The following is a 14,451-nucleotide window of genomic DNA, read 5'->3' as shown; positions in this document are numbered from 1 at the left end:
AAAAAAAAAAAAAAAAAAAAAAAAAAAAAAAAAACAAAAAAAAACAAAACAAACAAACAAAAAAACTCTCCTTAGGGCTAGGAGAGGCAGCCCCCACCTCTTACTTCTTCCTGGTGTCTGTGGCAGATCGCATTGCTGTGGTGGTCAGCACCATGAACAGGGCCCTGCAGGGCTCTTCCCACCGAGGCCACTCCATTGGTTGCATATGAATGGAACCAGCCGGGTGTGAGCTCTTAGGAAGCTCTAATCTGAGGACAAAGACTCTTGTCTCTGACCTTTGGGAGCCCTAGTCTGAAAGAAAAGTGTTGATGGTATCAGTGCTTGGGCAACAGCAGGGAGTGAAGCAGTAATCAGGGGAGAGGACAACGGGGAGACAGTTTGAGTTTCCTCAGCTTCTTGGCCTCCTTACTTCTGATTAGTCCATTGTCTGTTCACCTCTGGTAACGTCCTCTTCCCGCCTCTTTCCCAGTGACCTCCTCCAGCCGCCAGATCCGCACCAAGGTCATGGATGTGCACGATGGCAAGGTGGTGTCCACCCACGAACAGGTCCTTCGCACCAAGAACTGAGGCTGCCCAGCCCCGCTCAGGCCTAGGAGGCCCCCTGTGTGGACACAGATCCCACTGGAAGAGCCCCTCTCCTAACCCCTAAGCACTTCACACCTGGACCCTGCTTCACCCTCACCCCCTCCTGGCAATCAATACAGCTTCATTATCTGAGTTGCATAATTCTTGCCTCTGTCTGGTCATTGTTAGGAGTGGGGGTGGGGAGAAAGTGGGAGAAGCATCTCTGGAGCTTGTCATAGCACCTGGCTATGGCCCCTGGAACTGGGAGAAAGGTCCTGGGGGTGGATTGGGCTCAGGTCCCAGGATATCTTTCGCCATCTCAGAAGACACAGATAGATGTGTGTAACAGGTTATGTGGTGTCTCCTAGGATATGGAGGGATATTCATTCATTTACTCACTCATTGTCATGTGTGTTTATTCATTCACTAGATATTGAGTGCCTCTATGTCAGGCACTATGTTAGGTTAAGGATTCCTAATGTTTTTGTGATCAGGGATTCCTTGGAGCATATAGAAAGCTATAGATTTTTCCTCTGTCCCCTACCTTCAAATAAGCATACATACATTTGCATACAATGTCATAGGGTTCAGGGGTCTCCTAGAGCTCCTTCGGTCCATGAACCGAAGGTAGGAACTCAAGCGCTCCTGACATTCTTGTCTCCCTCCACCCCACCTTCTCTTGCCTCCGGCGCTGGATCTAATCCTTCTTACACTTGGTTGACCTAGGGCAAGTTGATGACCATCTCCCAGCCTCAGCTTCCTTTTCTGTAAAAGGGGCATAATGATAGTACCTACCTCATGGGTTTGTTGGGATAATTCACTGGAAGAATGTACAGGGCCTGGCATAGTGCTGGCTCAAGGCATGGCTGTGCTGGCGATACTGGGTAAACTATCTCTAGGGTATGGTGATTATCCATCCATGACGAGAGCATTTTTAGAGGGTTTGGGAATAGACTGGTTTTTAACCCTGGCTCTGTTCTGTAACAGATGTGAGCTTGGGAAGTCTGAGTCTCAGTGTCTTTACTTGTATAGTAAGGATGCTGAGCCCTGCTTCTTGAGGTTGATACACGAATCCAATGAGTGACTATACCTTAAGAATCAGGACTGTAGGAGCCTCCCCTGGGTGGGGAATGCCTTTCCTTCTCTTTGGGGGGCTAGAAAAGGAGTGGGAAGGGAAGGAGCCTCACCCTAGTAAGTGGTGAAGATTCCAGAGGTGGGTGGGGCTCACTGCCCCAAGCTAGGAAAGAGTTGACTAGTCCTGTGTCAGTTTCAACAGCTCATTCATTGGGCTGCGTGAAGAAAACTTGTAGAGGGAGTCAATGGTAGGGGAGAGACTGAAAAAAGACTAAATTTGGGCAAGGGATCTAAAAGCCTGAGCTTTTGAATCAGACTACCTGGGTTGGAGTCCTGGCTTCCACGCTGAATAGCCTTGAAGAGTTTGGGCAAGGTACTGAACCCCATATTTCCTCTTTCACAAGGTAGGGAATAAACACCTTTACTGCATAAGGCTGATACAAGAGTGAATGACCTCATGCAGGCAATGAATTTGGCAGTGTGTTTGGCACATAGTCAGCACCCTATAAATGGTAATGGGGTGAGTTATTAGGAAAAGGAATGAAGAGATGTTGGTTTCTCTTGTTCCTACCTCCACCCCAGGAAAAAGAGGACTGCTTTGTGTTTCTGAAACTCTGGGATATTTTTTAAGCTAAGTTTTGTCATCAAAAAGGTTGACCTTGGGTGACCCTGGGTGAGGATGGGCCATCCTGGAGGTGAAGTACTAGAGTTTCAGGGGTACAGGGGACAACTCAGGGAGGAGGAAGGTTTGAGGGTGCTTCCTCAGAGAATGAGAAGAGGTGGGTTTGAGGACCCTAGAGGGTACAGGACCCTAGTGTGGTGAGGGGCTTTGTGATACTCCTGGGGGTGTTGGACTCTGGTTCCTAAGGTTCCCAGTGGGGCAATGAACCTCCTGCCCAAGTGTGGCAAAGAATCTCAGGAGTGGCCCACATTTGAGAGGTCACATGGGCCTGGACAGAGAGCAAAATATGGCAAGAGTCACCAGTGGGGCCTGAAGCCCAGAACGCCCTGAACTTCATAAGAATCCCCAGCCACCTCTCTACCTTGGAGGCGGTGCCAGATTAAAGTCTCTGCCCAAAGGAGATCTGCTTTAGAGGAATATAGAAACATGAGGTCTCTGAGACTGGGGGGCGGTGGGGCAAGCCTGCCTCCTCTCTGAGTGGTTGCCGTTACTGTTTGCAGGGAATACATAGGAGACCTGGGCTTGCTTGCGGGTAAAAATGGTGGCTGGGATCACCTGGCTGAAAGCAGGCTCAAAACCAGGAGAGGAGGAAGTCAAGCAGGGAGGCTGGGAGGTGGTCCCACCCTGTACTGTCAGGCTCCATAGGAAGAGGTCAGACAGGGCAGTGGCCCCAGGGGTCTCACATGGACTCCCCTCCTCCCGGGATTTCCCCACCATACCTCACTGGGGAGGGTAGGGCTAGTGTTTGGATCCTGCTGATGAACAGGGCTCTTGTTCACAGAGCCTGGCAGCCACAAGCATCCATCTCAGGATATGAGCCCAGCAGCTCCGACAATGCTGACTGCCTTCCCTTGGCCTCCACTCAGCTAAACAATAGACCCGCAAGGTGACTCGATAGCACAGTCCAGTGGACGCAGGTGGAATTGCATGTCTGAGTCCTGGGGCTGGTCAGGTGACCTCTCTGGCTCCGCCTCCCTGTAAACCCTCTTTCCACCCTCCCAGCGCTCAGAATGGGGCAGTGCTAGGTGAGCCACCTAGAAGACTCCTCCAACCTCACCGTAGCGAGACTGGCTTGCCCCGGGTCCTACAGACTGAAAGTGGCAAAGTCCTGTCCATGCTCAGGCTTTGCCACGTCCTGGGTGGCTTCATTCCTGTTCCGTTCTTTCTCAGGGATGAGATAAAACTGAGAGACGCATGGGATCAGTGTGCGTTTTTCTTAGCTTACTCCATCGTTTTTGCTTTGTGGGGTGGAACCGACCTTGAAATTCAGGATTTTGGGAGCTTTTTTTTTTATAGTGAAAAGATCTCTAATGTGTCTAGGGAACTCTATAGGCAGCAACTGGCGTACGTGCCTACCTAATCAGGCAAATGGCACTTCCCCAAGGCCACAGACAACCTGGCTTGGGTAATGTAGGCGACAGGAAGATGTCAGAGGAGGCAGCCCCAAGGAGGCCTGATCCCCAGGGACTGGGGGTCCTGATGTCCTGGTGGGACCCCAGGAGGTTTCCTGGCCCACCTCACTGAGCTTGGAGGCTGCCACAAAGGGGACAAGGGGATGTCAGGGACTTCCAGGGCAATGGACCGGCCTCAGGCAGGTGCAGGGCAGTCACCAGCTCCTCCTCCATTGCTGTTAGCTGAGCGCGAGCTTTCCCGATGGGGCTTCCCTCTGTGCCACTGTCACCTGTAAGGCCAGGCCTGGAAAAGGAAGCCTTTTTCCTTTAAGATGCTCTGATGAACTTTGAGGGTGACTTGGCATGAGAGAGAGGGCAAAAAGAGACACACAGAAATAGAAACAAATGGATATAGAGTTGGGAGAGAGAGACAGTCAGGGAAAGAGAGGATAGTGAGGGCCCTGGGCCCATACTAGGCAGGGAGGAGCATTCATTCATTCGTTCATTCACACATATTTATCGAAATTTACTGTTTTAGGTGTAGAGGAGATAGGGGTGAATTCAGACAGACTGAATAAGAAAAGAGACGACATGAGGAAGAAGGTAGAGAGGGACCCAGCGCATGTGTGGGGCTTGGGACAGAGAGCAGGAGCTCTGAGCCTGTGTCCACTGTAGCTCCTGCTCACTGGAGGGCAGGCCTTGGCTCCATTCCTGCCTTGTTTAGCTCTGTGACTGTGGCCAAGGTACCCTCTCTGAGCCTAAATTTCCTTATCTGTAAAATGATTTAAAAATTAACACATACCTCCTAAAACAGTTGGTGAAGATTAAATTTGACAGTGCAGGCAAAGCAACAAGGGTCTTGCCTGCAACACTGGACGTTCCTTGATGGAAGGAACTGTGATCCTCCAACCATCCTGTGTCCTCCCCAGGCCCCACAGGCACAAGTCTTTGATCTTAATGGGGGCTCAATAGGCCAGAGGGATGGGCTAATAATAAGCAAGGGAGCTGAGAACCCGAGTCGCCCAGACGGTCCACGGGGAAGCCAGGAGCAGCCACAGTGCCGCTGACAGTCGGGACGATGTCTCACTATGTGCCGGGCCCCACACCAGCAGTTTTACAATATGAGCTCTTTTAAACCTCACAACAACCTCATGAGGCCAGAACTATTTTTTAAAATTTTTATTTATTTATTTGTTTTTTTGAGACCGAGTCTCGCTCTGTCACCCAGGCTGGAGTGCAGTGGCGTAATCTGGGCTCACTGCAACCTCAGCCTCCCAGATGCAAGCAATTCTCCTGCCTCAGCCTCCCAAGTAGCTGGGATTACAGATGTCCACCACCACACCCAGCTAATTTTTGTATTTTTAGTGGAGACAGGGTTTCACCATGTTGGCCAGGCTGAACTCGAACTCCTGACCTCAGGTGATCCGACCGCCTCGGCCTCCCAAAGTGCTGGGATTATAGGTGTGAGCCACTATGCCTGGCCAAGGTCAGAATTATTTATTTTTTTTCCCACTGAAATCCTTTGCTTGACTTAACCCACTGCCCTTTAGCCACACAGGACTCCTGCCCTGGCAGTCACTTTGCTTGTTCCTACCTCAGGACATTTGCACATGCTGTATGCCCCTCCCCTTTTTCCTCCCCCTTCACTCAAGTGTCTCTTTCTCAGGGAGAAGGTTGCTGGTGCCCCAGACCATGCCACACCCTTTATTACGTGCTCTGCATTCTCCCACCAACCATGCTCACCTCAGTTGTGAATTGCATGTTTATTTTTGTAGGTCTATTTTATCCCATAACTGTTCATCAAGATTACTTTATCCCCAGCACTCAACCCAATGCCTGGCACATAGGAGGTGCTCAATAAAGGATGAATCCGAATTTACAGTGAGGAAACAGGTTGACAGAGGGGAAGCAACTTTCCCCAAATAAGTGGAAGAATCTGACTTTACACTATGACCTGCCTGGCTCCGAAGCCAGTGCTCTCAGCCTCTCTGCTAAGTGTGTCCTAGCAGACACAAGCCTGGGGTGCCTAGACTCAAGTGGAGGCACCTATGTGGGCCCACTCCATCCCCTCACTGTGGTTTGAGAGGGTTTGGCTGGGCAGGGTGGTGGCAAGTGCCTGTTATGTGAGAAAGAATCAGTGTTGACAGACAGGTGCAGGTACCCACAGCCCTGCGCCAGTGGGCAGTGCACACCTGCCTGGATGGCTCATGGATGCTCCAGGGGAGGAGCCGTGACTCAGCTGGTGCTCCCTCTCCCAGCAGCCAGCCACATGCTGACTCAGGTCCCTCCCTGGCCCCACCTGGGGATCAATGACAGACAGCAATGGGGAGTAAATTGGGGGTGTGGGAGGCTGCTTGCAGACAAGCAAGAGGGCTCCCACGACCAGAGCAAAGCTGTCCTTGTGCTGCTTCCAGGTCCCCATGTCCCCAGTGGATGATACCTTTGCCTCTGGGGACACCTTGCAAGTGGAATCTTTTGTTCCCTCTCTGTCCCTCTGTCTGCCTATGTGGGTCCTTGCAGCCCCTTCTCTCCTACTCCATCCACTCCCCAAGGGGAGGGCCTGCATTTGGGATCCTGGCACTGGGTCTAGGCTGCAGCCTTGCACATTGGCTGGTGAGGCAGTGTTGATTCTCGCTGGGTCTCAGGTGCCAGGGTGCCATGGGCTCGCCTGTTTCCATTCCTGGTTCATTCTTTGGAGGGCTCCCATGGGAGGTGTTGAAGGTGGGGCTCAGAGGGCAGACCCTGAGCCCTGAGAGGTTGGAAGAGTGAGTCATGTCACAAGACTTAGAAGAAATCATTCACTCAGGCCACGGCTGTTGGCCTTCCTCATCCCTGGCCCCATCTTGCCCAGTCTGGTTCCCATGCCAGGCAGAGAGCTTGGGAGAAGGGAAGAGATGGTGCTCTGCTGCAGCTGGAGCAAGACCGCCTATCTGGACCGTAGAAGCTGCAAGCACAGCAAGCTCCTCTTTGTATTGGAACAAGGCCAGATGTGGGGGGAGGAGGGCCAATGTGGCAGGGGCTACATGTGGGCAGCAGTTGGGCATTCATCTAGGGAATCCTCTGCCCTTTTTTTTTTTTTTTTTTGGTGACAGAGCGAGACTCTGTCACCCAGGCTGGAGTGCAGTGGTGCGATCTCGGCTCACTGCAAGCTCTGCTTCCCGGGTTCACACCATTCTCCTGCTTCAGCCTCCTGAGTAGCTGGGACTACAGGTGCCCGCCACCATGCCTGGCTAATTTCTTTTGTTTTCAGTAGAGGTGGGGTTTCACCATGTTAGCCAGGATGGTCTCGATCTCCTGACCTTGTGATCTGCCCGCCGCGGCCTCCCAAAGTGCTGGGATCACGGGCGGGAGCCCTCTGTCTTTATGGCCCTTGGCAACAGTCCATGAAGGAGCTTCTCATGAGGAAACTGAGGCCAGCTTTGAGGACCACAGGGGAAGGGAGGGTGAGGCTGGCTGGTGACCCAGCCCTGCCTGGCTGGGGGGCTACTGTGCTCTCCACCCCACAGTGGTTCTCATGCTCAGCTCACTTTCCCCGGCAGCTGGGAGGAATTCTGAGGGACGAAACCTGCCGCTTTGGGCTGGGTGAGGCTTAGGACAGGGCTGGAGGGTGGGAAGTGGAGAAGGTGGGTGAAGACAGGGGTTGGGGTTTGGCACCAGGGCTGGATAGCAGGGCCATCTCTCAAGAGGCTGAGCTGGCCGGGGTGCCCCAGCAGGGAGCTTCTGCTCAGTCAGGCGGGTCTCAGCTGTTCTTAGGATCCCCCAACACAGATACATTTGCAGACGACAGAGCAGGGTTCTGAAAGTGCCACTCTGCTGGATCTTTCCAGGGTGGCCCACCCACAGCACCATCGACTTCTCCATCCAGCTCAGGGACCCAGGACCTGGGGCTTATGTCCCAACCAGAGTGGTGGCATCAGTATGGGCATGGGGAAGAGGGTAACTTCTCAGGCCTTGGAACACATTGCAGGAGATTCTGGGCTTCCCAGCAGAGCTTGGCAAAGACCTTGAATGGTTTAAAACCGTTTAAGAAAGTAGAGGCTGGGTGCGGTGGCTCATGCCTGTAATCCTCCAGCACTTTGGGAGGCCGAGGTGGGCGGATCACAAGGTCAGGAGATCGAGACCATCCTGGCTAACACAGCGAAACCTCGTCTCTACTAAAAAAAAAAAAAAAAATTAGCCAGGCATGGTGGTGGGCGCCTGTAGTCCCAGCTACTCAGGAGGCTGAGGCAGGAGAATGGCGTGAACCCGGGAGGTGGAGCTTGTAGTGAGCTGAGCGGAGATCGTGCCACTGCACTCCAGCCTGGGCGACAGAGCAAGACTCCATCTCAAAAAAAAAAAAAAAAAAAAAAAGAAAGTAGAAAGGGAATCAATTAAAGCCACTAGCCTTGATCTAAGAGTCTCCCATGTATTAACCATTCATAAAATGCCTTCAGGATTCTCTGAATATTGAATAAAAGAGAATTACATTCTCTTTTAATTTTCAAAACTTAAACTACTTGCTTAATTTTTAATTTAACATATTTTGTACCATCCATTTATATATTTATTTAACATATTTTGGTAAATTAACTCACCTTTCATTTCAACTAATACATTTATAAAGGAAATCTTACATTACTACCAAAAAGAAAATCATACTCACTTGCCAGAAGCAGAAGGAAATGATATACAGAAATATTAACTTCTAACTAGATGCCATTACTTTCTAAAGGTTCTGAGCCCAAAGCTGGCTCTCTTTTTTTGAATAGGGTGATTGATAAGTGTGGTGGGGCATTAGAGAGGCCATAGCGTCCAAATGAGATTTCATCCTTGACTAATCAGAAGATGGAAAAGTAGAAAAAGAGGCCAGGTACAGTGGCTCATGCCTGTAATCCCAGCACTTTGGGAGGCTGAGACAGGAGGCTCATTTGAGCCCAGGAGTTCAAGATCAGCCTGGGCAACATGGGAAACCCCATCTTTATGAAAAAAAAATTAGCTGAGCATGGTGTGTGTGCCTGTAGTCCCACCTACTTGGGAGGCCGAGGCTGGAGGATGGCTTGAGTCCAGGAGGTCGAGGCTGCAGTGAGCTGTGATCATGCCATTGCACTCCAGCTTGGATGACAGAGTGAGACTCTTGTCTCAAAACCAACCAACCAACAACCAACCAACCAACCAACAAACATGGAAAAAAGACATCTTCTCTCCAAGTGCTTCATTATTATTATTATTTATTTTTTTTGAGACGGAGTCCTGCTCTGTAGCCCAGTCTGGAGCGCAGTGGCATGGATCTCAGCTCACTGCAACTTGTGCCTCCTGGACTCAAGTGGTTCTCATGCCTCAACCTCCTGAGTCGCTGGGATTACAGGCGTGCACCATGATGCCCGGATTTTTTTTTGTATTTTTAGTAGAGACGGGGCTTTGCCATGTTGCCCAGGCTGATCTCAAACTCCTGAGCTCAGGCAATCTGCCTGCCTTGGCTTCCCCAAGTGCTGGGATTACAGGCGTAGACCACTGTGTGCGGCCACTTCAGTATTATTTAACAGTCGCTGAGCATCAGTTAAAAGCCCCTCAAGAAATACCAGTCATCTATGCTTCCTAAACCTGCAGGCATTGCTTCTTTCAGGACCTTGCTGACCATTCTGGCCTCTCTTTCCTTACCTTTAGCTCCTTTTCAGCAATGAGCATCTTTCTGGAATGACTGGTATCTGTCCTCCATCTCGTATGTGTTGGCATCTTACTCGGACCAGACGTGGCGCTGGGCAATGGGGCAGGTACAAGATGAGCACGGGCAGGTTTAGAGGAGCTCTTGCTGCCAACAGAGAGAGCTTTCTTCTTTTTTTTCAGTACATGAACTTTTATTCTTCATCAAGTGCTTCATAGAGCCATGGAGATAAGCGTGAGACACTATAACAGAGCACAGTACAAACCCAGGGGGCGAGAGTACAGGAAGACGGAGGAGGAGGCACTCAGAGCGATCACTGAAGATGAGTAGTTTTCTGTGTAGAAAAGATGGAGAGTGACATTTCAATGAGAGGTCACGGCAAGTGCCGAGTATTCTTAGAGGGAAGAAGGGCGTTTGGGGAGCATTGTATGGTTTTCTAGGGGGTCAGGGGGATGGTGGGAGATGGGGCAGGAATGGAAAGATGGGGACGGGCCTAAGTGCCAGGAATGTGGACCTTATCTTGAGGGTGGAGCGAAGCCACTGAAGTGATGTTGTCAGACATGGATTAGAAAGATCATTCTGGCTGCTCTGCAGGAAGAGTCAGAGGGACATGGGAGAGGCAGGGAGGGCAGTTAGAAGCTCATGGCTAAGGTCCGGGTGAGGGCAGAGTTGACGGGGAGTTAGGGGGCTGAATGATCAGAGACAGTCAAATATTTTTTGAGCATTTCTCACAAGTCTCTTACTAGGAGATGGACAAACTATTCATATCAACGTTTTTCAGAGGAGGAAACTGAGGCACAGAGTAGTTAAGTAACTTATCAAAGTCACACAGCTCGTGAGCACGGAGCTGGATGGAGCTCAGGTAGGCAGACCGGAGACCAGCGCATTCTTCACCATTCTCTTCTGGCCTTGGTGACGAGAATATACATCCAAGTTTCTGCCAAGAGCAGGGATAAGTCACACATCTCCGTATCCCCTCCCGAGCTCCGTATTGGGTAGGCACTCGACCAAGGTCAATTCCACACTCCCTGCTGGGCCCTGCAAAAGGACCAGGACAGTCGAGCCACTTGCATTCCTGCTCAGAGGTCAGCTAGTGTTGGCACCCCCTTGTTTATTTGGTCCACTTTCTTCTCCCAGCCCTTTGTGTGAACTCTGCACACTGTCCTTGAGCGCCGGCAGGCAAGGTCTGGGTGCCTCTCTCCATCTTTTGGCCATGCCTGTTGTCTTCTTATCAAACTGGAGTCTTTCAAGGGCAGAGCCTCAGTCTCCGCAGAAAGCCTTGAGGATACTGAGAGCAAGGACTGGTTTTCATCCTTTTGGGGCTCTACAAGGGCAGGGCCCTCCTCTATGGTAACTCCTTAGTACCCTGGTTCCAGCTCAGCCCACAGTGGGCACAAGGTGGGAGCAAGGAGGGATGCAGACAGCACTGACCATCAATAGAGGAGGTGACTCTGCTCCTGCGAGTTTCTATCCTGAAGGGGCTAAGTCTCAGACCTACCGTTGGGGCCAGCCAGAGACCAGGCTCCAGGATCTAGGTCACCCCTGTGGCAGTGGAGCTGATTTATGGTGGCCCTGACAGCCTAATATCACCAAATTATCCCACACAATGGAGAGAGGCTGGGTCGCCCCCAGGCAGTCACCAAAGGACGCTGAGCCTGGGGCAGCCGAGCTGCCTCTGTATCCCAGACCTCCCTCAGGTCTGTGGGGGGAGGCTGGCACAGACCAAGGGCACACCTAGGTGTGCCACCTTCAGCTGGGGGTATAAGTAGGCAGTCCCAGGGACAGCTCTGTACCCTGCACTTGGGAGCCGGCAGCACTCCTACCACTGCTTCTTAACCCGTGAGCTACCAGCCGTGTCATGAGCTGCAGACAGTTCTCCTCGTCCCACTTGAGCCGCAGCGGCGGGGGTGGCGGGGGCGGCTTGGGCAGCGGGGGCAGCATAAGGTCTTCCTACAGCCGCTTCAGCTCCTCGGGGGGCGGTGGAGGAGGGGGCCGATTCAGCTCTTCCAGTGGCTATGGAGGGGGAAGCTCTCGTGTCTGTGGGAGGGGAGGTGGCGGCAGTTTTGGCTACAGCTACGGCGGAGGATCTGGGGGTGGTTTTAGTGCCAGTAGTTTAGGCGGTGGCTTTGGGGGTGGCTCCAGAGGTTTTGGTGGTGCTTCTGGAGGAGGCTATGGTAGTTCTGGGGGTTTTGGAGGTGGCTTTGGTGGTAGTTCTGGAGGTGGCTTTGGTGGTGGTTCTGGAGGTGGCTTTGGTGGTAGCTATGGGGGTGGGTTTGGTGGTGGCTATGGGGGTGGATTTGGGGGCTTTGGAGGTGGTGCTGGAGGCGGTGATGGTGGTATTCTGACTACTAATGAGAAGAGCGCCATGCAGGAACTCAATACTCGGCTGGCCTCTTACTTGGATAAGGTGCAGGCTCTAGAGGAGGCCAACAATGACCTGGAGAATAAGATCCAGGATTGGTATGACAAGAAGGGCCCTGCTGCAGTCCAGAAGAACTACTCCTCTTACTACAACACTATTGATGATCTCAAGGACCAGGTAGGTGCAGAAAACTGTCTCCGTCTTGGTCTTTTCCTCCTACATTCTTTATCTTCCAAAAAAGGTAAAATGCTAAACTCTAAGCTCAGATAATAGCCAGGGAATCCACGTTTTGGAAATGTACGCTTTCATCAGAAACAAACTTGTGTTTGGTTTCTGGGGATCCCAGGATAGGACTTTGGCCTGTGCTCTGAGGGTTCATTTCCATTTCTTCAACTTTCAGAGTTTGGGCAGAGCAGAGAGGAGGCCTGGGTTAACATGAGCTGAGCTGGGACTGGATGTGGAACCTCCTTTAGGTCTGGTCTAAGTCAATACTCTGTTTTCCTTTGTACTTCTCCTAGGCTTCTTTAGGAGTGTATCTTGATCTTTTAAGGTATTTTGGACCCGACTGTACATTTGGTTATTCAAGTGATGGAGAGGATCCAGAACTCTGGGAAAAGAAGCTATCCCTCCCTCCCTCCCTCCCTCCCTCCCTCCCCCCACATGTCCATCTATCTATCCATTTATTCAGCCATTCAGTTCAGTGAGTGCCTACCCTCAGGGTTGCTCTGGGTAGACACAGTGATGTGCTAGACTGAGTTCTGGTGGAGCTCACAGTCTGACTCTTCAATATGCTCAGTGATTCCTCTTGTTTTCACTCCTGCATGTCTCTGGATGTGCTGTTTCTTCTACTCCAAACTTCTTCCATTTATTTATTAATGTTATATCCTAGCCATCCTTCAGCACCCAATTCAATTGCCAGCCACCTCCTTCCTGAAGTCTTTCTTGATCTCCCATTGCCATAAGCCACCTCTCCTTTCCTTGAACTCTTTTAGGACACTTTTGACTTTGTAGTCAACGGTGGGCTCCTTGAGGAACAGGATGTCAGTAATCTCTAAATCCTACAATGCCCTTTGCAGTAGATCTTCAAATATTTGTTGAATGAATGAATGAAGGCCACACCAAACATCTTCGCTGAAGGCTGGAAGGGGTCTGTGCCATGTCCCAGCTGTTGGAAGTTCCTCATTCCTCTTGAGAATCTTCCTGAATGGAATCCTCACCTCCTGTGGCTTTGCCTGACCTCTTGCCCTCCCAGCAGTGGTCCACAGTGTGATTTCATGGTTGTGTCATTTTTTTTTCAGATTGTGGACCTGACAGTGGGCAACAACAAAACTCTTGTGGACATCGACAACACTCGCATGACACTAGATGACTTCAGGATAAAGTGAGTCCTGCTTCTCCTTTCCTCTCCTGTCATCAGCCCTTACCCCATGAACCTCAGTGCTCTGGAGGTCCTGGTAGGGCCTGGTTGCCTCTTGATTATTTTCTACCCCTGGCTGGTCTGCAGGTTCGAGATGGAGCAAAACCTGCGGCAAGGAGTGGATGCTGACATCAATGGCCTGCGGCAGGTGCTGGACAATCTGACCATGGAGAAGTCTGACCTGGAGATGCAGTATGAGACTCTGCAGGAGGAGCTGATGGCCCTCAAGAAGAATCATAAGGAGGTAGGGTGCTGGGGCTTATGGTTTACTGGGGAGAGGGAGGAGCAGAAATGCTGAGACAGCAGGGGAGCTTTGGAGAATTACCTGGGAGACACCCTCTCCTTTGCTCTTGAGGACTCTTTCAGCTTCTCCTTGGCATCACCTATGGTAGTGGGTGGGCTTTGGCTTCACAACTGTGTCCCCTTTTTGTACCCTGTGGGGATCACAGGGAGAAATCTGAAAGGTGGTGCAGGGGACTTTATCCCTGACCTCATCTCCCTTTCCTCCCTGGCAGGAGATGAGTCAGCTGACTGGGCAGAACAGTGGAGATGTCAATGTGGAGATAAACGTTGCTCCTGGCAAAGATCTCACCAAGACCCTCAATGACATGCGTCAGGAGTATGAGCAGCTCATTGCTAAGAACAGAAAGGACATCGAGAATCAATATGAGACTCAGGTGAGCAGAGTGGGCTGCCCATTCAAACTCCTCCCCTCCATCTATGCATATCTCCATCACTCCGGCCTCCCATTCCTTCATCCTCCTATCTCTCCATCTCTCAGTGCAGCTGTCATTTATCCATCTTCCAATGGAAGTCATTCAACCATCTTCATTCACTGCATACCAACATCATTACAAAGTAGCTTCTTAGTGCCATGTTATATGTAAAGTATTGATGTCTCAGAGGTATTGATGTCTCAGATATGAGCCAAAGAAGATTGCTGCCCTGAGAAGCTCACAGTTTATTAGATGTGTGTGAACAAAAGCAGAACGTGAACAATTTAATCTAATGCTATGTAATGTAAGACTACAAGAGAGGGATACAGTATGTCTCCCATACTGTACTGAACTCCTTGGTGGTTCTCTTCCTCCTTGAGTCTTCAGTGCCTAGCCAGAGTCTGGCACATACATGAAGGCATGGTCTGTGGTATGTGTGTGTGTGTGAAAGGTGGGGGAAGTTCGGAATAAGGTTAGATTAGAAAGATGGTTGTGAGACAAAGTGTGAAGGGTCTTGCAACTTTGTTGAGAGGGAATGTCATGTTGAGAGGACTGGACAAACCTGCATGGCTGGAGGGTACCCAGAACTCAGAAAGACTTGTCC

At 50.9% G+C, this 14,451-nt stretch overlaps 1 protein-coding gene across 1 annotated transcript in view; it reads left to right on the top strand.

Annotated features, from left to right (window-relative positions):
- LOC111537700 (keratin, type I cytoskeletal 14-like) overlaps window positions 1-14,451 on the top strand; it is a 40,186-nt gene that overhangs the window by 6,922 nt on the left and 18,813 nt on the right. The window contains exons 3-4 of the mRNA XM_023204734.2: window positions 13,219-13,375; window positions 13,647-13,808. Of these exons, the coding sequence (XP_023060502.2) occupies window positions 13,219-13,375; window positions 13,647-13,808 (319 nt within the window). The remainder of the gene's footprint in view (window positions 1-13,218; window positions 13,376-13,646; window positions 13,809-14,451) is intronic.

This window comes from Piliocolobus tephrosceles, chromosome 16 (genome assembly GCF_002776525.5).
Source record: "Piliocolobus tephrosceles isolate RC106 chromosome 16, ASM277652v3, whole genome shotgun sequence".
Classification (NCBI taxonomy): Eukaryota; Metazoa; Chordata; class Mammalia; order Primates; family Cercopithecidae; genus Piliocolobus; species Piliocolobus tephrosceles.
The sequence above is the reverse complement of the archived record's forward strand: the minus strand, read 5'-3'. Positions and strand labels throughout refer to the sequence as shown.